Source organism: Ceratotherium simum, chromosome 7 (assembly GCF_057802395.1).
Source record: "Ceratotherium simum simum isolate JZ-2026a chromosome 7, ASM5780239v1, whole genome shotgun sequence".
Classification (NCBI taxonomy): Eukaryota; Metazoa; Chordata; class Mammalia; order Perissodactyla; family Rhinocerotidae; genus Ceratotherium; species Ceratotherium simum.
Genome location: NC_141906.1, coordinates 25,801,989 through 25,825,926, shown reverse-complemented (window position 1 = coordinate 25,825,926; position 23,938 = coordinate 25,801,989). Strand labels below are relative to the sequence as shown.

General features: G+C 38.8%; 2 protein-coding genes across 2 annotated transcripts; one reads left to right on the top strand and one right to left on the bottom strand.

Annotated features, from left to right (window-relative positions):
• Positions 1 to 2,587: 2,587 nt before the first annotated feature.
• On the bottom strand, positions 2,588 to 3,532 carry LOC101401602 (olfactory receptor 51Q1-like). The gene has a single exon (XM_014790194.2). It carries the CDS (start codon positions 3,530 to 3,532, stop codon positions 2,588 to 2,590), a length of 945 nt encoding a protein of 314 aa, XP_014645680.2.
• A 15,944-nt stretch (positions 3,533 to 19,476) lies between these two features.
• On the top strand, positions 19,477 to 20,578 carry LOC147916605 (olfactory receptor 51M1-like). The gene is given in 1 exon segment (XM_087433997.1): positions 19,477 to 20,578. A coding segment is annotated over 1 exon segment (993 nt). The 5' UTR covers positions 19,477 to 19,585.
• The last annotated feature ends 3,360 nt before the right edge of the window (positions 20,579 to 23,938 follow it).

Below are 23,938 nucleotides of genomic sequence, written 5' to 3'. Positions count from 1 at the left end.
TCACAGGTTCCAGGTGGACAGGAATTTTTGAGGGATGTCATCCAACCCAGTACACATATTAGAACCATACTGGCTGATATCAGCTTGCTGAAAGAGCTAAATTGACACAATTGCATATATGAGTTCTCAACAACGAGTGGCAGAGACTGACACTTGGATATACCATGCATCCACTTATGGAACAGAATAGGGCTCAACAAAAGGCAACCAATAGACTATGTCCTGAACATACTAAAGACTCAGGTATCTAAAAAATTATTCCTGAGTAACTGCCAGTTCACTGAAACCTGTATTGGGTTATGGTTTCTATAATGAATATGGATTATATTTTTAGGGTAGCAATTCAGAATCTAATTTCCCCTATCTTGAAGAAGTAACTTATTTTGTTGTCTGTAGCTTTGTTGATAGAGCTCCAACTTCTTAGGGAAAAATAAGAGAGGAGAGATTCTTGTTCTCTTCAAGTTCTGCAATCAGAGTTCAACAACATAACCCCAAGCAAATTAGTGTGTCCACCTGTGACTTTAGACATTGAAGAACGGTGTGAAAATAATGGACAGTATCAGTTTATGGCAATGGTGACTACTTTGCCTCAAGTAAGAGGGTCCTGGACTTGCTGCAGTCATGGCCCAAATACCCCCGTGAGTCCATTTCTGCTTTTTGTTGGTTGAATTCCTGAAGCTTGGCTTGTGGAAACTATCAGGATTTCTGATGACTTTCTATTTCTAAGTCTTATCTCAAGATTCTTGAAAATTTTATCTGGGAAAATAATTCCCCAATACACCCATGCCATTCCCCCACACTCCACTTTTTTATTTTTTAATTTGTTTTCCTTAAGACAATGAGAAAATTTTTCCATTTCTCAAGATGAAAAGATTCCTAATTGATACAAATATGCTTATTTTATGTTTATTTGTCATTATTTTAGGGGTATTTGACTCTTTATTTTTTGGAACGCATGCACAGAAACATTCCCCTTAGAGAGTGAGTGGCAGGATGAAGCAGCTGTAAGTGAATGCTCTCTCCTTTTCCTAGTGGAAGTAACAGCTGACACGTGGTTTGTATGTTTGGAGGCTACTGAAGTTCTGTAAGAGAGAATCCATTGCTAAAGTGGGATGTGGTGAGGAATGCTGATAATTGATGATTAAGAGAGAACACGGAATAGATTGATTATTCATTGGATAAACATTGTGTCATTTATAACCAATTTCTATAAGGGATCTGAAATAGTAAAAAGGAACTTAGAGAGATCTAAAAGGACAAAGTGGTTTGAAAATGGAAAATACAGCGGTCTTCACGGAACCCTGCAGAACACTTTAGTCACATGGCCTTGGAAGATGAGATACATATTGGCCTAATGTTAATAAAAGCTGAAAGAGTTAATTTCCATTAAAGAATTTTAAATGCTTAGCATGGATAATATGCTTCAACCAAACTTAAAAGTAAAAAAAAATAAGTACGAGAAAATAACTTCAGTTATCTGGAAACATAAGAAAGTGAGACAACAAACAACTAACTAAGCACATAGCAAGTACATATTGTGCAATAAATATGTTGTTATGTTAGAGAATAATGGTAAGAATAACGAGACAGGTTACTACTATCCATTAGATAAGCTGGCAAAGGGAGACAAATATAAGGAGATGAATTAAAACCAGAAGATGAGGGGAAAGAAAGTGACAGAGTAAATATTATTGTACAATTTGGAGTAGGCTCCTTGAAGAGAAAGTATTATGATGACATACCCAGGAAATAAGATCCTCCTAAGTCCCTGTGGCTCTCCAAAGGAAAGTTTGGAATTTGCATTGGTACATAATTTGAGAGTCTAGAACAGAGGACTAAGCTTTACAATTGTTATAAATGTGAGGTCTGTAATAAATACAATAGGAACTATAGAAATTGGAGACAGTTTTTGACTCTCAAGTCATATCCTGCACATTTTTTCTTACACATCCAAAATATGGCAATAATTTGTCCTTAACCGTATTGTTTCCATCAAGGGCCAAGGCCAATCATATAATCGTTTTATGAAAAAATCAGACCAGAAAAAACATAAATCACTCGTTCTACTTCACCAATGCCTAAGAAAGTCTAGCAGGAGCATTAACCATATTTTCACACCACAAACAATGTGATTCAGGGAGATGAGACTCAATTATAATGGGTCTTTTTACCCAGAGAGGACAGAAGATGATGAAGCTAGAAGTTAGTGAAAACCACGCGTGAAACAGGATGCAATGGTTACAATCAGGAATGCCATGAACTAATGACAACTGACAGATAAGAATAGTATTAGCCAAGTGGAAGTAAGAATAGAAATTTCATGAGTAAATGCAAGCAAAAGGAAAAAAGTTGAGAATTATAGCTTTGAGCAAGTTGGCATGCAAATATCTCATGTAAATGAAGCAGCTACATGAAGTGTCAGTGATTCAGCGTAGTTTCAAGAACAAATTCAGGGAGCATGATAATGTATTTAACTCCCATTACGCTTTGGTATTTATACACGACTGGACACCAAACCATAAATTTCCAAGTTTTCCAAATCCTTTTTTTAAAGAATAGTACCAAAACCCCACTTCTCAACACTCTACTACAACTGTCTATGAGAGAAGAGGTGAAAAATCGCTCGACGAATCTGTTTGGTTTTAACGCTGTAGATAATGGGGTTCATCACAGGAGGTGCTAGAAGATAGACGTTGGCCATAATGACATGTAAAATTGGAGGGGCATGCTTGGCAAAGCGGTGAGTCATGGACAATCCCACCATGGGCACATAGAGCACAAAAACAGCCAAAATGTGAGACAGACAGTTATTGAGTGCCCGGAGACTTTCAACCTGGGAGCCGATTCTCAGCACACTTCTCAGGATGAGTGCATAGGAGAACACAATGAGCAGGGGGTCCAGTGTAATAATGAGCAGAACTAGAACAAATCCATACCAATTATTGATAGTGGTGTCAGCACACACCAGGTGAATCATATCTTGATGGAGGCAGTAGGAATGAGAGAGATGATTGGAGCCACAAAAGGGAAGCTGCTTCAGCAGGAACAATCCTGAAAGAACAGCCACAACACAGCGGCAAATGATGGCTATACCTATTCTGCTGATTACCCAGTTGGTGAGAATGGAGATATAATGGAGGGGGTGGCAGATGGCCACATAGCGGTCAAAGGACATGGCCAACAACACAGAAGACTCCATAAAGGAGAATCCGTGGAGGAAGAATAATTGAGCAAAACAAGCCTCAAAGCTGATCTCTGAGGCACTGAACCAGAGGATCCCCATGACTGTAGGCAAAGTGGTGAGGGTAAGCCCCAGGTCTGTTAAGGCCAACATAGAGAGGAACAAGTACATGGGTTCATGTAGGGAGGGCTCTGCCCTGATGACAGCCAGTATGGTGGTATTGCCCATGATAGAGATAGTGTAGAAACAACAGAAGGGGATGGAAATCCAGGCATGGAAAACCTCAAAGCAGGGGATGCCCATGAGGATGAAGTAAAAGGGGACTTGAGTGGAGTTAGTAACCAAAAACATGACTGGAGGAGGCAGCCACAAGACCAGAGTTCCTTGCCAAATCTGCGAAAAGTGGAAAACATAAGTATTGGAGTAAATTTCTATGACCAAATGAAGTAACTACGTGATATATCATCAAGGAAAATCTGGGGGAAAGGGAGATAGTTTTAAAATGAATTAACAAAAGTTTTATAATTTTTGCTTGTTTTCACTCAGAGCTTGTCATCTCTTGTCTTTCTCTGGGTTGAGAGCATGAAGTGGTCATTTGTTAAGACCCAAGTACTTGTTTACCTGTCGGGAAAGCAATTATGCCTTTGTAGCAGAAGGGTTAGGAGTGTTTTATGGCTGTTGGAGAGAATAGCTGTGGAGAAGAGATTATTGTAGGACATCCTTTGATGCCATGAGGCTAGGAGAAAAGAGAGAGCTAAGCCCAGTAAATGTAAAAAGTAATCCCAACAAAGCTATTGACCCTTGAGCCAACCACACCCCAAAAGGGAGAAATGAACTGAGGAAAAGAAGTGGGGAAAGATAATGCCTGCCTTCAGAACCTAGGAGCCCTGAGAAAGGAGCACTTGTAGAGGCCAGGTGGTGCAGGGACTATTTGTTGGCAAAGGAAGCAGAAGAGGACCTTGCATGAGCCAAATGGGTAAAACTCTGGTACCCAGATATCTGTCAAAAGGATCTATGTTAGATCACCAGCCTGGGGAGCACTATCTGGGAAAGACTGCAACAACGAGTAGGAGCATCTCTGTGGAACAGCCTCACAGGGTGGGATTAAGTCAAAATACTCTTGGTATATAAAGCAACTTGACCCTTTGGATCAACCAGTAGTTTTCTGTGAAGATCTTTAAGTTCATATTGATCAAAGTTTGAATAAACTACTTCATCAGTTTGTTTTTAACATTAGATCTGGTAAAACTTCCTTGTGCTTTTTCTAAACTTGCACTTGAAAACTTTAAAATATCTCGCTGTTTCTGCTTTCCACCAGAAAATGGAAATTAGTACTCAGGAGTCCCCTAGAGCCCAAGGATCATCATAGGTGTTATCTTAACCACTACGAAGGCTGGCAGATTGAAGAAGCAGAGAAGAACAGGAGGAATACTGGGCTATATAAACCAGAATCCCTTCCTATTGACCCATCACTATCCTGCCTCTATACTGATGGCCTCAGACCTTCAGCAGTTTCCCATCACTGAGAGACTCTTACCTTGGTGCCCTTCCTCTCGAAATACCGTTACCCCTAGAAAATTTCTTTCAGTAATCCGTGCCTTGTCAGAATCTAGTGAGCCTGTAGACTATGATCTAGAGTTTTAGGTCACATCTCCCAAGCTCCTTCAGCCTCGCTCCTGCTTCCCTTAGCTCTGTAGTCACAGAAATCTCTTTGTCCAATTCACAGAAATAACTCTTCCTGTTTAGCCTCACTTCCTATTAATTTTTCTGATATTCCATGACCATGTACTTCACCTGTGTCTTCTTGCCAGGTGTCTTCAGTTTTCTCTGTAATTTCTCACCCTGCTGAGTAGCAGCAGTTGTATGGGCTCCTACAGGTCCTCAGGGAAGGAAGCAGTGTCTTTGTTTACAGGAACCCATGAGACAGAAGCAAGGAAGATTTGTGTGGCAAAGATTGCTCTGTACCGTGTCCAGATAAGGAATACAAAGAAGAGCATAGAGATTTCAAGGTGATTTTCCAAGGACAACTTGAGCAAAACTAAAACCAAACCAACCAACCAAACCAAAAGCTTTGCATAAATAGTTTCTCTAGAGATGCTTTTGACAGAGGATAAGTGGAATTCTTCTGAAAAGGAAAAATTATTAGGAGGAAGTTCTCTTTATGAAGTGTTTATTATCTAAAACCTTAGACTAGGAATTTTCAAGTACTCTTCTCTATTATCTACTGTTTGTTTTTTTTTCTTTGTTTTTTCCACTAGTTGTGAAGATAAATTAACTCAGATTCAGAGAAGTGTAATGATAAAAGTTGGAATTAAGTACCAGGTAACTCTTAGTTTATTTATTCTATAATTGAACAAAATTAGTATTTTTCTTTACAACACATAATTGTTTTCTTTTCAAAAATTTTTATATCCATTTCCCCAATATGATCAGTAATCTTTTTTTTAAGGAAGCACAACTATTGCATTTTCCTACCTAAGTGGTTGTGAGTTAGAAAAATTTGTATTCAAATCTAACTTGTGTACTCATTAATTCTGTGACTTTGGGCTGGTAACTTAAACTTTCTTTGCCGTAATCTTATTTTGAGTATTTCAGGGACAACAATCTTGATTGGAAAGTCCTTAGGACACTTCCTGGAATACACCAAGATATAAATAATTGTTAACTCTGGTAATTCTAATTGTTATTATTGTTTTATTGTTATTATCCAAATTCTCAAATGTACAGTATATCTTAATCACTTTCATCAACCTATCTTTTTTCCTAATCCTCAGACACTGTGTCAGGGTCTTCAATAAGTAAAAAAATCAGATTATTAAGACTCTATTCTCATTAGAAACATAAAAAGTGGTTTGAGAACCCTAATTTTTGTTCTCAGAAATTTCAGCAAACCTATATTGCTTAAGCATTTAATGCAGGGACATTGTTGTATCTTAAGAATGCATAAACCAAAATGACCATCCTTGCCTTTAGTCTGGAAAGAGCAGAAAACCCACTAAGGCATAGGGGGAGCAAGCAGCAATGTATCATCTGTGTACTTAGGAAGAGGGAACACAAAGAGAGAAGATCTATGTATTTAATGGCATTTCAAATGCATAGTATTGTGAAATACTTTCCCTTGATAAATAATATTAAAGTCTGAAAAATACAGACTTTGATTACTATGCCATTGACTTGCATTTTGGTAAAGACTTTAACTATGACAGGAGACCTCCTGAATCAAACTCTGTCTATGGTTTACCAGTTATGAGACCTTAAGATATTTATCCAAATACACTGTGCCTCAACATCCCAACTTTCAAGTACTTCCCACAGTTGTTGAAGAATTTTACTCTCCCACAGCAACATATGTGAGTTCCAGGTGCAACATTTACGACAACATATGGCATTACTGTCTGTTTTAATTGTAGCAATTCTGGCATGTGTAAAGTGATATTTTATGGTGGTTTTATTTACATTTCCTTGATAACTAATAATTTGATTATCTTTTTACATGTCTCTTAGCCATTAGAATATCTTCTTTTGTGGAAAGCTTTGGATTAAAATTTGCTTGGTTTTAAGCATGAAACTTTTTTGAAAAGTGATTTTCCTGTGCATGTGCTTGGATGTACAGGGGAAAGACAACACAGGAAACAAAGCAATAAACATTATTATTAATAAAAAATAATTGTTTGTTTTTATTGGATTGTCTTCTTATTATTGAGTTGTAAGAGTTATTTATTTAATCTTCATACAAGTGCTTTTTCAAACACACATATTGTAAATATTTTTTTTTTCCAATCTCTGGATTGACTTTTTTTTTTCCTTAACAGTCTTTTGAAGAGCTGACTTTGTTAATTTTGATGAAGTTAACTTTATGAATTAATTTTTGTTTATACCTTTTACTATTTTGTTCTAACTAAAAAAAGTCACAAAAATTTTCTCTTATTTTTTCTTCTAGATGCTTTATAGTTTGGGTATATTTTTATTATGTACATGTAGGTCTTTTTTGTATTTAAATTAATTTTTGTGTAAGGTGTAAGGAAGTTCAAACCTCATTTTATTTCTGCATGGATAACCAATTGTACCAGCACCATTTGTTGAAAAGATTATTCTATCTTGCAAAAATAGTTAGTGACTTCCTCAAATATCAATACTTGATTTATGTGAAGGTCTGTTTCTGGACTTGCTCATCTGTTCCATTGGTACGTTTATCTCTCATTATGATGCATCTGTACTATCTTGTTTACTGAAGATTTATAGTAAGTTTTGAAATTAGGTAGTATTCAGAGCTCTAAAAGACTGTTGTCTATTTGCAACGTTGGCTATTCTCAATCTTTTTCATTTCTATAAAAAATTAAAATCAACCAATGAAATTCTAGAAAAAAAATATGTGCTGCATTTTGTTGTTTTTTTCCCTCCCCCAAAATGACCAGTTCTGAGGTCTTAACCATTTTGATATTACTGGATTAATTTACTATTATTTGGATAAGACCTACCAAACAAAACAAAACAAAAAACATGTTCATGGACAGTGTAGGGTGTTGATTTGCTTTTCTCATATATGTCCTTGCCCTGTTGTGGAATCAAAAATGTTTTGACTCAGTGTGTTGGTACATTTCTTACTCTTCTATAACATTATAATTCCATTTATGTCCCAAGGTGTCCTTTGCTCTACTGTTGAGATATATTTTTCTTCTGCTTATATAATAATTCCACAATATTTTGTTATTATTTTTGCTTTAATAGTCCATTGTCTTTTGATTAATTTAATAACAGAAAGAAAACAGTCTTAATCTGAATTATTTTTTAATCTGAAAATACTTAATTCACCTTAATTTTTGAAGGAAAGTTTTCCTAGAAATCTGCATTGACAGATTTTACTTTCACCACTTCACAAATGAAGTTCATTGTTTTTTCTGAGTTCCTTTTTTTCTGATGAAAAGTCAGACAAAATTCTTCTCATAGTTTCTTTGTATGCAATGTGTCTTTTTCTATGCCTGCTCTTAAGATGTGTGTATGCATGTGTGTGTGTAGTGCTTCGTGTCTGCAGTTTGAAGTATATACATTTATTTGTTTGTTTTCTTTGTTAATGGATCTTGCTCAAAATTTTCTGAACATTTGAATTAATGGATATCTTTTATGTTCAAATTTTGAAAAAATCAGCCAATAATTATTCAAAAAAATGTTTGACCCCTTTTTTTCTTTACTTTTAAAACTCTAATTGCACATATGGTAGACAGCTTGATATTGTTCCACAGGCTCTGAAATTCTGTTAAGTTTTTTAAAAAATCTTTTTGTTTCATTTAATGCTTTGATTTAGATGATTTATTTTGACGTATCTTCAGGTTCAGTTATCCTTTCTTCTCTGTTGTCCAATCTACTCTGGATCCCATCCAATAAATTTTTTATTTTAGTATTTTATTTTTCTCTGCTAGGATTTCATTTTTTTTCTTTTTTACAGTTTCCAAATATTTCTTGAAATTCCTAATCTCATCCGTGTCTAAATTCCTCATCTCCTCATATCCAAATTGGTGATATGTTACAGAATAAGACAAACAATGTTAGCTTAATGGAAGATGAGGGAAAGTTTTAGTAGATATTTTTGAGATAACAGTTGTAGGCCATGGGAGAACGAAGAGACAGTCTTCAGATATCACTCAAAATGAATCCCCACTGGGCTGAAGCTAGAGTTTGGAGTACAACTTCAGATAGCCCATCAAGACTTGAAAAGAAGTGGGTGCTCAACATTCTAAGATTCCACGGGAGGCCACCTTGTGGTATCTCTTTTCTCGATTGTCATTTGGTATCTACAGAATAAATGGATTGCAAATGGTCTTCTGATTCCTGCTTCTGCTCTAGGTTCTTGAAAGGAGAGGATATTCTTAATATACTGGAACTGCTAATAGAGAGATGTGGACAGGCCAGAAAAGAGAGAAGGTCCAGTTTGACCAGCTATTGCTAGGAAGATTCCAGAAGAGCTGTTGGTCTGCTATTATTTCAAAGAAGGCCACTTTACTGGTTTTTATAGCTTTGCTTTGTACTCAATTTATCTACACAGGAGCAATGTGACAAGCAATGCTTCTGTAGACTTTGAGGCTCATGACAGTAGAGACCTTCCCATTTGTTTACTGCTTTATCCTAGAATTTTGTGCAGTGATTGGCATATAGTAGGTGCTTAATAAATATTGGTTGGATAAATGGATATCTGTGGGGGTCCATGAATGTCCTTATGTAAATCTGCTTATCTCTGGGTATATGGGGGTGATCTGTTAACTTCCCAAGTTTGACTAAAGAGACACATTCATTCCCCAACTTTAACTAACAGTGTTGCTCTGTGACACTTATTGGGCACATTCCCAAAAGTGAGAATCCCTGGGTCACACGATTACGGTGATGGTTGTTACCAAGTGATGAGTAAAGTCCTTGTGATCAGAGTCAAGTGCAGCTTCTGCCAGAGGCTGGCTGAAGAAATTGGAACAGCAGGATCCTGGATAAAGTTAGGGCCCCCATAAGCAGTGTACTGTTATTTTGAAGTCGGCCAAGAAGTTAAGCCTCAAGGGTGGGAGGAGGGGTAATGCAAAGCCTATGTTAGACAGTAGTGTGATAACTATACTTACATAGAGGCATAGTAGCAGCCGAGTCCATGGTCCGTAGTGACTAGTTGATAAGCCCAGTTCCTTTCTCTTAGACCTACAAGTAAGGCAGAGACTTCCCATGTGAACAATTCCACTAGTTTGTTTAGCGTAACACCTGCACAACATAGATAAATAAATTCACCATTTAGGCTTCCTCACTGCTGTGAATGAGGAAGCACAGAAAAAATGCTACTATTTAGGCTCTTTCTCAGGCATCCTAAGAAAGTATATGTGGAGTGGTTTGTGTTAATTTAGTACACAAATAGTTTATTTTTTTTCAGAAATTATCACTTCCTTGTCATACATGATCCTTTTAATAGCTGCCTGAATCATGTATTAATATAAATATATTTTACTGTAAAAAGGGAAGCTGGGAAAGGTTAAATCACTTGCTTGACATCATATGGCTGGGATTCAGCTAAATAATCTTACTTAGAATTTCAAAGTCCTGCGAACCTCTGTTTCTTCATACCATCTTCCAAGAGGATGAATTAATCATTATTGTAAAATATTCTGGTGATTAGTTGTATGCTCAGAAAACTATATCATCCCCTCTTCTTTTCTTGGCTAATTCACTACTGTAACACATATTGGTTTATCTGGTTACTGCTCTAAGAAGTCTTTTCTAAGCCTTTAAGTCTGGTTTAATTTCTTATTTCTGTGGGAGTGTTTATACCACTCCATTGTAATTGACTTAATATCTATCTGTCTCTCCTAGGAGAAGACCACTTCTTAATCATTGTGTATCCTCAGTTCCTAACATATAACAGGAAGTCAGCAGGACTAACATGAAGCAAGTGGCCATCTAAGGTGCAAATTTAAGGAGGCTCTCACTCTTAGGGTCTTGCAATTGCCAACCTTGCACTTGCATGACAATGAACACGAGTGCCTCCATTCATTTTGCTCTCTAGGTGCCTATCTTGTCTATACTTGGCCTGGCCCTGATGCTCAATATTTGTTTGAGTGAAGAGGGGAGAACAGCTACCTCTCACCAAAGTTTTATAAGAAATTCTTTCTCTGTAGGGAATTTCACACTGATTCTGAGATGCTGTTAAACTAACACTACCTCCCAGATCATGGCTCAGCTGACAATATCCTTTTCATGGGAAGGAAAAAAAGAAATGAGATGAGAAGCCTGATGAAGAAGGCAGAGAAAGTTAGCAAAAGATCTCAGAACAGAATGGTTCTACCTAGGCTCAAAATACACATTATTACAAAAGAACTGGGAAGGTCACAGGAGTTGGGTAAGCTAGAACTTGACAATAAGATATAAATATAAAATAATTAGAAGATGTGTTTACTTGACTTCAGGAGAGTAGGTCCAGACTGCTATGTTAGGAGGTGTCAATGTGTCAGTGTATCAGACTTGATCACATCTTGATAGTCTGAAAGTCATGTAGGTTGCACTCTCTTAACTTGTGCCTCGTGAGTCTCCTCTTTTTGCCTATGTTCTGTGACTTTCTTCATCTCTCATTGGAATTATAAGAGTTTCTCAAACATTTCCATTCTTCTAGTACCGTAACACCAATATCTGTTTTTATTACTCTCTATAAAGCATTTTAAAGGCTTTCTGAACTCTTAGTATCATTTATCCAACGTGTTGCAAGATCTACTCACTGTAGGCAAAATCCAGTTCTTTATCTTCCTATAACACACAGTGCAGGGAATGTGTGAAGCTGCAATGTGCTCACAACAGATTCATGGCCAGTGAATGAATAACAAAAGAACAGATCTAGGGAAGATGCCTTCTCTTTTATAAGGTTTGAGGAAGAGACTATGGAATGGCGTAGGAAAAATTCTGGGGAACGTCAGACTTGCTTTGGCGACAGATGTTTGAGTTCTCTGAGCTTGATGGGCCATGAGGAGAGACAGACAAGTAAAGAAAGACAGGCAGGCTGTAGCCCAAGTTGATGGTGGTGGTGGGAGGGTGGATCCTTGGCTTTCCAGAAGGAGTCCCTGAAAAATTTCAACAACGAGGATGAAAATTCGTTCCTCTCAGAATGACCAGAGAGAGATAGGATATAAGGAAAAAAGAGCTTTCTGAAAGGATTGCTGTGGGAAGATGTAGAACCTTCTTCTAAGGAAATACTCCAGACTCTATGCTCACATAGATGCTGGCATCCAGGGAGGCAGGTGATTGGACAAAATAAACTCCAACATGAAGCTTTCTTAAGGGCTCTGGACCAGGCTAGAGGTTCTCTTTGGCAAGCTCAAGCTCTGAGGATCCTTCCAGCCTGAAAGACCCACATCAATCCCACACCACAAAATGTAGTTCATCCAGGGAAGGCCTCATTCAACAGGCCTGGACCTTGGGTCAGGGGAAGAGTGAGCTGAATCTATATCCCTTTTCTGTGACAGAGACCCCAAAGTGAGTCTGTGAGTCTGGAAAGACTGAGAACCCTGAGTAACGGTTTAATTTAGGTCTGTGTCTTGTCGGATTGGGGATCCAAAGCCTCGTCAATATGACTGGGACTAACGGACACAGAGTGAGATCTATGTCTTATGAGATCATCATCTTTAGGATCTGAGAAAGTAGAGAAAAAATGTCATCTCTCTCCATCAATTTCAGGTTTGTATGTGAGTTTACGGAGGTGTGAGTATGTCCATTTTGTGTGTGCATGAGACACGGAAAGGATCATCCTCAGAGGAGGAATGAACTGGCCAGCAGTTTTCAGAGCTGTGTAGGAGGTACATAGCATGTGGGAAGAAGGTGCTGGAAGAGAAGATCCACTTTCTTGACCTGTTGGCAATCGGGGTAGAGGGCTTAAATTTAAGCCCATCTTTGGGCTGAAGGTTGCTCTTGGTGGTTACATTGGAAAACCACAGATGCATATTAACCAGTTGTTTCAGTGCTCTAGGAGTAAACTCATACGCCCCCAAGCCTGGCTCAGTGAGCTAGGTATTGATTCTGCGTACAGGGTCCCTAAATATAGCTTATACTTAGACCTCGAGAAGAATGCCAAACTCAAATACTCCTGTCTCTCTCTCCCACAGGCCTTCTCATGCTCTGATACAGAACAGGCTCAGTTGAGCTCCTTGTGGAAGAGAAAATGAGCTAAGACAGTCGTGTTCTCACATACACACGCAGCCAAAGGCAAAGAGATACCTCTCTGTCTCTCGCTATGTCTCTCTCTTTCATGGACACAAACACACACACAAGCACATTTGAAAATAATATTACACACACTAAAAACCACTAGCACATGTACGTATAGGCACACTCTTGCATTGATGCTCCCTGTAGGACATGGACTAAATTATGTTCTCAATAAAGGCAAAATTTTCCCAAATTTCTCTGGTTGGGATTTCTTCTCCAACAAGCCTAAATGAGGATGGACAGCTCTCCCCTGTGTACCAGCCAGAAGCTTCTGCAACAACTACAATTTGGTAAGATGCCCCACTCTCTGTATCCTGTTCTGTCTGCCTGACTCTGCCTGCCTACACTCTGGCCATAACCTCTGGTTATTTACCTGGTCTAAGGTGGTGCCACATTTATCTAGGTGTGTTCTGATCACACTGGCATGTCATAAGCTTCATGGGCATCTATCCTCACTTTGGATCTATATGCACCATTTGGATTTCACTCTCGTACAACTCTGATCAACCATCCCCAGTTTGAAGGATATAACAATATAATACCTTGTTCATGCCAATCTTCAAGTGTGAGTTTGTGTGTGTGTGTCTGCATGTTGAAAGGGAAGAAAAGCATGCATATGACCTGACCACATCAATCCAGGTTCTTTAACATAGACTGAGGAAGAAATGCAAATTGATTTTTCTAAAAGATGATGGTATTTGCCACCAAAAGACTGAAGAAGGCAAGAAGAGAAGAAATGTTGAGGAAGGACTGCTTGTTTAGGGTTTGTTGTAGGATTGTCCCACACATTCAAAGTTGAGTGGAAAAGCCTGAGGCACTGGTCTGGACATGTGTTTGGGATGGCAGTATATACAGAAGGTTTTAATATAGTAGACCTCTGGGCTCAAAGACACAGTGACTGGCAGAAACGAAGAGCAAATGAATGATCTTGTAAAAGAAATACAGAAACGGACATGGCAATGGGTGCAAGAGTAAGAGGACCTTGGAACAGCGATAGCTGTGGTGCTTCAAGTAGGATGAGCAAATGAGAAGCCACTGTGGAAGTTGCATGGATAATCTTCTTACACCATATCCAGCCTCTTCACAAACTATGGATCCATTCTAATGAACAAAGGGAGAAAGCAAATGAAGTGACAGGTGATGGAGATCAGTTTCTTCCTAAAGTAGAAAAAATGAGTGAGGCAGGATCACCTTTCCTGCAGCAGATATCTGCCAGCACCCAAAGTCTGGAGACTGAACTCCATAAAATTAGCACTCTTGAGCCGCAGGTGAGCCCCTGGAAGGAGAGAAGGATGGGGGCCAAGGAGGGGAGAGTAATGATGGCTTCTGCCCACACAGCTCCCAGCCCTGGGAACTCTTTGTTTGTCCTCAGCTTCTCCCAGCTGGAGCCATGGTGTTTCACATGCACAGAGGATGAAGGAGGATAAATCCTTTCCGGATAACCACAGTCTGATGCCTCTCACTGACCCTGGTGTCATCCTCACCTGCTCTCTTCCCTCTTCAGTACAGATTACCTGGGCTTCACTTTTTCCAAATTAGCAGCTACTGGTGAGTCTTCCACTGCTGTCCAGTTTCCAGGGTGGGTATTAGGGGATCATATGAAAGGAAAGAGACAAAATGCGACAAGAGGGGGATGTACAGGGGTCCAGGGAAGTAGTGATCCTGGAAGGAGGTGGTCTGAATCTAATTCTGGCTCCTCCTCAAAATGCTTAAATGAATCTAGGCAAGTGTATTCTCCACACTGGGCCTTACTTAATTTTTTCAGTTGTAAAATTAAGTCTTAGAATCCAGGATCCCACAGAATCTCTTCCACTTCTGATGCTCTTAGCGTCTATGCACAGAAACAGAGCCAGACAAAGGATCAGCGCCTGCTTTCCCCAGGGAAGAGGAGAGACTATCTGCGATATTCTGTTCCTAAGGCCAGGAGGAAGTACTGCCTGGGTCCTCCTGAGCTGAGCCTACATGGCCAAATCAGGCGCTTCCTGGCTCTGGAAATCAGCCTCCCACTGGCATCAAGATAGCATAAACCCTTTGGTCTCCATAGACTCCCCCCTGTCGAGCTATCTGGGACATTCAGCCTTGCCTTTTCCTCTTATCAACCAAATAGCCATTCATTCATTCAACACATATATTCAGTGCATTTTATGTGCCAGAAGACTGAACATAGCAGGGAAGGTCCTTCCCTCAATCTGTGTGTATTAATACAGACAATTCTCTTTGATTTCCCCAGTATCCAGGATATGCCCTCCCCTCTTCCAAAATCCTCTGTCACCCCAGTCACAAGAGGCATGTTTAGAGATGCATTTGAATATTGTGGGAATGTTCTCCCTGGTTCAAGCATGAGGTTATCTGGTCCAAATCCTTTTGCTTAGGCATGACTCTATTTGCATATTCTCCTGCTCGTAAGAAACAGTGGCCTCCACCACCAATTCAGTTAAAAAAATAGCAAATATTAAATTGAACAAAAGAATATTTAGAACACATAGGTAAGGTAGGCAGCTAATTGCTTATTGCATGGTGATAATCTCTTTTCAGGAATTTCCTCTTCAGGTCTCAACTGTACCTCCCGTGCTGTGAATATTGTAATTACATTCTCATTATACATGACTATGTGCTGACAAATGGACTGTTGTTTTTTAGTAGAAAGGGAGAAACATCTCTTGCTCCCAATGTGTGGACAATTGTCTTTCATTTACAGGAAAAACTCACTGGAAATTTTATTCTAGGATGAATAATCCCAGCCCTGTCATGATCTCTCTATAGACTTCTCATTTCCATCATATCCCTCTCCCTGTCCTTCTTGTGCTGACGGCAGTGAAAATGAGACTCAGCATCAAACTCCAGGCACTAATCAAGACAAGAGGTAAGCACTTGAGTCACTCATTCACTTATTTAGTTTTTTATGCAAAAACACATAGTGATGCCCACCATAAGTTAGACACTGTTCTGCACTCCAGGGGTCTTATGGAATTCATGTAGTTGGTACAAAAATGTGAGTTAAATCATAAGTTACAAACACACACACACACTCATATAAGGACTATATGTAACATACGAATAATGTATATTGCATATATGGTATATTAGATAAATATATGTATGAATATATAAGTATAAATATATGTTTAAGTATACCTTTTTGCTTGTATATACTTATACTTTTTATACCTATATATAAAAAATATCTATATAGTATATAAAGAATATAAGTATACAAAAATATATACTATATTATATAAAGTATACATAAGAAAATATCCTATATATTTTATTAATACTTATACATATTTGTATATATATACTTATATATAACATATTAGTAGATACTGTATGTAAATAAGTATAAGTATATATACTTATATATATAAAAATTATAAAAGATGTATGTGTGTACATTTATACTTTAATAGTGCTGCAGGCTGGGTACCTTGTGACTACAGAGAAAGATTTTCCTAACTCTACACAAGAAAGTCAGGAAAGATTTGTCAGAGCAAATATCTGTGCTGTCTTAAAGTATCAGCAAAAGTTCACTGGTCAGAAAAACAAGGGTGGTTTATGTTAGGAAAGCAAGAAATAATGCCATATAAGAAATAGAAACAAGGAAAGTACACATGGGGAGTTGTAGAAAGATGATATGAGTTTGCTGACTGTGGTAAAAAAAACAGGAGTTTGGAAAAGTACCAAAGCAGGAAGGGCCTTGCTAAAGACAGAGTATTACATTGTATTAGAACCATATCCTTTGGAATTAGGAAGACAGGGGCTCGAATCCCATCTCTGATGTGAGGTCACCGTGAGGTCTTGGGAAAGTTATTGACCTTTTCTGTAGCTTCCTCCTCTATGAAGTGAGGATACAATACTTCATAGTTATGAGAAATAGACACGATTATGTTAAGTTTTATACAGTGTCTGAATCATGCATGGGCTCAATAAATTGGAGCTGCCACTGTATATAGCTCTTTTACAAGTTTGAACTTTGGTGAAAGGGGAGCTATTGAAGGACTGATTACACGTGACTGATAGAGTTAGTATTTTCTGGAAAACTCTCATGGCTGCATTGGGGAATGGATCAGGAGAAGGAGTGTCAAGCCTTGCAAGTTAATTGACAGAAAGTCAGTTAAGCAGGTGTAGAAAAACTAAGAAATATGACAGTGAGCACAGAGTGGAGGCAAAGCAATAGATTACAGGGATATTTAGGAGGTAGAAAATACTTTAACTTGGTTAAAAATTAGATGTGGGAAGTGGGAGTGTGTCAAATAAAGCACGAGATCCAAAATGTTGTCATGTATGATTGGACGGTGGTAAATGATATCATCAAAAATGCATCAATAGGAGGAGAATCAGGTATGGAGAGGGTAGATGACGGGCTCAATATTAGACATGTTGGGTTTAATTGGCATCCATTTGGAGCCATCAAGTAGGAAAGCAGAAATTCAGGCCTGATGTATAGCAGAGTTGTCTGGGCTAGAGATAAACATCTGGGTCATCAGTCTACTACTACTGCTATTACTAATAACAATAATAATGAGAAGAATAGAAAATACAATGAAGGAGAAGGTGTCCAATGTCAGAAGACTGACTAACACGAACATTTGGGCAATGGATGAAAGAGACTGAATTTGAACTGTGATAACAATTAAAAGAGAACCAGCAGGTACTGGCATCAAGAATTCAAGAGAGAACTTGAACAATTAAGGCAAAGCCATAAAGACCATCTTTGCAATGAAATCAGGCATGATTAAATGTCTCCACTGAATTTCATCCACAGAGTCACTGGAGAATTTAAAGAACATTGCTTTAGCTAAGTGGGCAAAAAAAAAAAAAAAAAAAAAAAAAAGGTTGTTGGGTGGTTGGTTGAGTAGTGAACTGAGGGGTGAAGAAATAGAAAGGATAAATGTGAATAGTTCTTTCATCCCCTTGTCAAAGTGATGAAGGGCTGACCCTGGTCCTCCTGAACATTTTTTATTCTTGCCACCTCCTTCCCCCTTCTTTTCAGTGTATGACGGTGTCAGTTATCATCGCTATCCCTCCTTGTTGCATCCACCAACCACCTTTCCAGACACACCACTTTATTCACTGAAGGTTTTAGCACTGACTCACTTTTCTCTTTCCACTAGTGATGCAGGCATAGTTCTCAGTGACTTCAATAGTTTCTCCTTTGATCCCATCAGCAGCCTTACTCTCAGCTCCTTGAACACCTCTCATCAAGGATTGTGTTCTTTACCTTGAATCAGCAGCTCAGTCCCATCACATACTCAAGAACTCTGATCCCTTTTTACTGTCCGTCACTCTCTCATGTTTAACTTTTCTTTTTATCCAGTTTAGTGTCCATAGTACATCATCATACCCATTCCTTCACATATACCCCTAACTTTCGTCATGCTGACCTATCCTAACATTAGTCTGGTTAAATTAGACCCTCTACACACTTCTGTCCTGAATTTGAGCAGATAAATATAGTGATTAGAAACACACCTAAATGCTGACTGGTTCCACTTTGAATTAATAAACATTGAGTGCACCATCATCACTGCCTGGAATCCTGCATTGCCTTTGTCCATCTGTTTGTTCACTCTTCCTCTTTCTCTCATGAATACACTCTATTTTTTCAAAGAACTGCTTTATTGACACTGTGAGATTGGGCTTGGTTGTACACTCAAGTGGTCTTGTATAGAATACCTGGGAACTGTGGTTGTTCTGGGCCAAAAGCAGCCATGGCCACAGCAGAAAGAATCAGAAATCTTGACATTAACATAGTCTTTCTGGGGGTGGGCTGGGATGATTTTATTCCTAGCCACTCCTCTGACAATGCTTCTCAAGGTCAGCTGTGAGTTCCACATTGCTAAATTGTTTGGTCACTTCTCAGTCCTTATTACATTGACCTCTTAGCGACATTATGTATAATTGATTAATCCCTCTTGAAACTCACATAAGACCACACTCTCCTGATTTTTTCCCTGCCTAGCTGACATTTTTTTCAATCAGTATCTTTTCGTGGAGACTTCTCTTCTCATTCTTGAAATTTCACATTTGCCCAGGGCTCAATGCTAGCAACTTCTCTCTACACTCACTTCTGAGGTTTCCTTATCCAGCCTGTAGACTAATATCCTTCGAATTTATATCTCTTCCTCCTTTTTCCATAAGTCCACATTTTTCTACTGAGTTAAGGAAAACAGGTAACTGAAAATTCTTTTGGGTGAAATGACTATAAGTTAAATTTTTGACATGTTTTTGAGATAATTATGAAATATCTGTATGCAGAAACTCAGCATGTTGCTAGATATATGAGTCTTGAAATCAAAAAAGAAGAGAAGTTACGGAGTTACAGATTTGACCTTTATCAACATATGGATGGTATGCGAATTCATGAGAGTGATGATATTGCCTGGGGAGAAACAATAGAGCATGGCCAGAAAATTGCTGCTATATTTAAAGGATGAGCAATGAAGAGAAGCCACAAAGGAGACTGAAAAGAAATAGAAATAATAGAAATATAGAGGAAAGCCTGGTGAGAGTGGTGCTATCAAAGAAAGTTTCAATCTGGTAGTGAGGGTGGTAGAATTGATAACAGTGCAGTAGACGGAACCAAAGATGATGATGGTCATGATTCCACTTATGATGGTGTGAATGTTAGTGAAACTGAAGAATTAATAACTAGAAATATCCATTTATTTTCAGCTCAGTCCCTGAGGAATGCCAACCCAATATCTCCTCAGTCCTCGATTCATGCTCTAGTCCAACATCACTCAGTTTAGCCCCATGTCCTACCTCACTGGCTTTCCTGGATTGAAAACCATCGAACACTGGATTTTTATCCTCTTTTTCCTTATGTACCTGGTGGCCATCTCAGGCAATTTTTTCATTCTGACAGTTATTAAGACCAACAGTCATCTGCACACACCCATGTACTATCTACTGTCCTTTCTTGCCATCACTGACCTGGGACTGTCAGTGTCCACCTTGCCCACTACTATGGGAATCTTCTGGTTCAACTCTCATAGTATCTACTTTGAAGCCTGTCAAATCCAGGTGCTCTGCATCCACTCATTTTCCTTCATGGAGTCCTCAGTGCTCCTTGTCATGTCCTTTGACCGCTTTGTGGCCATCTGCCACCCCCTGAGGTACTCAGTCATTATCACTAGCCAGCGAGTGGTCAGGGCAGGCCTGGTTGTCATCCTCCGGGGACCTGTGGCCCTTGTTCCCATTGTCCTCCTCCTGGAGGCTTTTCCTTACTGTGGGCCTCAAGTCCTCTCTCATTCTTTCTCACTACACCAGGAGGTGATACATTTGGCCTGTGCAGACACCATCTTCAACAATTTGTATGGGTTGACACTGGTGGTGTTCACTGTGATGCTGGACCTGGTGCTCATTGCGCTGTCCTATGGTGTCATCCTGTACACAGTGGCAAGACTGACTTCTCAAGAGGAGAGGCTTCGAGGCTTCCAAACATGTACCTCACACCTCTGTGCTGTGCTGGTATTCTTTGTGCCTATGATGGGGCTGTCCCTGGTGCACCACTTTGGGAAGAATGCTCCACCTGCTGTCCACCTTCTTATGGCCAACATCTACCTCTTTGTGCCTCCCATGCTTAATCCAATCATATACAGTATTAAGACCAAGGAGATCCTCCGTGTCGTTAGCAAGCTCCTGGGCCTTAGAAAGACTAATACTGAGTCCTGGGGCTAAAAATTCCACTGGGTGCCTAGAATAAGGTCCCAACCAGGCCAAAGATTTGCTGTGTTGATTATCTATTATCACATTTCATGTTCCCCATGATTTTTTTCCACTGCTGTAAATAAAATATGGTGAATTTCTTTCTTGAGTTATGGGTTAGGAATGCTGCCCTTTTCTTGCTTGAATTATAATGCCTCTGCCTATATACAAGACCTAGCTATTTTGGTAGCAAACTAAACTGCTCACAAGAAAGATCTGTTGAGGGTCATCATCAATGTGCAAAAACTAATACTAAAGTGAAACTAAACAAAAACTAAAAAACAATAACAAATAAAAATCACCCAGAACACAACCTGGCAGAAAACAGGTAAATGTGAGTTGTTCTAATTCTCCTAGGGAAATGTACTTCCTCCCATGGCTCCTTGGGACTGCTTGCCTCTTGTGTACCTGGCCAAGGTACTTCTCTTTGGTTTCTATCCTGGCTAAGCAGTATCTTTTGACTTCTGGAGGGAAGAAATTCTTGAGGGAAGGTTCTTGAGGGAAGATTCAGAACTTCCCTAATGGCTAATTCAGTCAGATCTCCTCCAAATCCTTCTGAGGCTGTGCTCCCGCTCCCTTCTTGCCCTGTTCATTGAGTAGAAGCCCTTGACCCCACCCCTGACTCCTTACCTCTGATTTTACCATTCCAATCGACCTATGAGTCCCAAACCTCAGGTCTGAGAGTAAACCAAAATCAGTGTTTTCTTCTGGGCAGTTTAGTTGTGAGATCTTGCACAATGACATGAAATATGACAAAGCTTCCATGAAGGGAAAAACCACAGACATGTCTAAATCATAATCCCATTGCTCAAGATGTTGTGAATCTAAAATTGGCAAAGAAGGTTGCCCCTACTATTGGCTAAATGAAATTCATGTTGGAGTCTCAGCTCTGAGGTTGCTTTCCCTTAGACATTTTCACTGACAGGCCTTCTCTCCAATACCAGAGTAGATGCTCCATCTGTCTCCTCAGAACTCTGTATTTCCCATTATAACATTTGTCCCATAGTAATGTACTGCTTTGGCGTTAGTTTTGTTTCCTTTCTTTTTTTTTTTTTTTGTCCTACAGAATATATTACTAGATTAAGCTCCTTGGAGGAATCATGCATTTATTTTTCACGTGAATCTCCATATATACAATTATTGGCACCTACCAGATACTCAACAATTAAATCCTAAGTGAATTCCTGGATACACAAATGCATAAAATTGAATCTAAAGCTAAGAAAGAGAACTTCTTTTGTAGGGAAGCTTTCCCTCTTCACATCCAGGAAGCCCGAGAAGACTCCTTTCTGATGGCATCCAAAGGAGTGTTCCCCATCATTTTCTTAGTTCTGCTTTACTCGGGCCCTCTTGGCCCTCTGGGCCCTCTGCCCCCTCTGCCACAGGTTAACATTTCTATGACCGGGAAGTGCTTCCTGAGAGTCATTCTTCACAGGTTTAGGCCTTGGGAAATCTTGTATATAATCCACCACTCCGTCTGCCTAATCTGGGCCCATAGGAAAATCTGCTGAATCTGTTTAATAAACTCAATTCTCTCTTTCTTACCCTGGACTTTGGAGTTTAGAGTTTCCTAGGGCAGGAATTGCCACATCCCTGCCTCAACACAGGGTAACTTTTCTTGCCCCTATGTCCCAGCCTCCTACGTCTCTTCATTTTTTTCTTTAGTCAATACATAATCTGAGAGAATTCCTTAGAGTGGTACACGATGGATGATATCTGCTAGACTGGTTTCTGATTCAGATTTTGCCTTTTTTTGTTTGCCTGGTTAAAATGAGAGAAGAGATGGTGGTAGCAGGTGGTGTTGAAGAGATGGTGGTAACAACATTCCAGACAAAGACCTCCAAATATAATTGTACTTGAAAGGGGTAATATTAAAAAACAGTTGGAAAAGGTGCGATTACTCAATAAACAGTGTTAGCTAAATGTTTTATTCATGAGGAAGATAGAATTTGATCTTTATCTTACAGTACACATAAAAACACATTATATTAAAGATATAAATGTTAAAAGGAAAACTTGAAAATGTTTAAAGGAAAACACTGGAGAATAGATAGATAGGTAGGTAGGTAGATTGATAGATATTAAAACATAGTAAAACAGAATCCGGCCACATGGCATAGCGGTGCACTCTGCTGCTAGCAGCCTGGGTTCTGGTCTCGGGCCCGCACTGATGCATCACTTGTCAGGCCATGCTTTGGTGGCATCCCACATAAAGTGGAAGACGATGGGCACGGATGTTAGCTCAGGGCCAGACTTCCTCAGCAAAAAAAAAAAAAAAAAAAAGGGGGGAGGATGGACATGGATCTTAGCTCAGGGCTGATCTTCCTCACACACACACAAACATACTAAATAAATTAATTAATTAAAAAATATATATATATAGTAAAACAGAAGACACCAAAAACAAACAGACAATACAAATACAAACCAGACTAAGAGATGATATCTACAATGTATGTACATTTACTCAGATGGTTATTATATATTCTCTATATTTTTACTATTGAAAAATTTCCTGACAAAAAAGAAACAAAATACGAAGTGAAATTTAAAAGGGAACCAAATTCTAAAAATGGATACGGACTCTTTTGTGTTTGTGTGGTGTCTCGTATGTGCATATGTGTGTGCATGGGGGTGGAGGGAGGGAATGGATGGTGGAATCTCCGTGGTTAGGCTTGGAAGGCCCTAAGGAACCCCAGAGTCTCTCCAGTCTTAGAAGCAGGCACTCCCTTAGACACAGGTTCCATTCTGCACTTGAATTGAAATCCACATGGTAGGACATAGTATTGAATGGCAACTCTGAGACTTAGAATGTTCTTTTCCATATTGACTGGAAATTTGTTTTCTTTGGATCCCATTGGTAGAATGAGGTATAAAGAACATAAGATTTTGGTTTAGAATAGAGTTGAGGCCCCATCTTGTCACTTATTAACAAATACACCATTAACATTTAACTTCCCTCTTTTCAAAATTAGGAAATACATATAGAAAGTAACGTATCTGAAAATTTTTACCTTACCCGAATTTAAAATGGAAATTAATATATTTTTGTTTTGCTAGTAAAAAAATGTTGAAGAAAAGAGTAATCAAAATCTGTGCTAATAAGTATGTGATAAAGAGGAATTTTCATACACTGGTGTGAGAGCATAATTTGATTTGCCTTTTATAGAGAACAAAATGCATCAAAAGACTTAAACATATTCATATGCTGTGTCTCAGAAATACCACTTCTAGAAATCTATCCTAATGAGTTAATTATTAATAAAAAATAAAGATTTTAAAATATAAGCTCCCTGAAGACAAAGATGTTTTTTTTTTTCCTGTTTGGTCACA

Excerpts from the sequence above, each read along its gene's own strand:
- LOC101401602 (XM_014790194.2), bottom strand. The coding sequence starts at position 3,532 with ATGTTTTTGGTTACTAACTCCACTCAAGTCCCCTTTTACTTCATCCTC.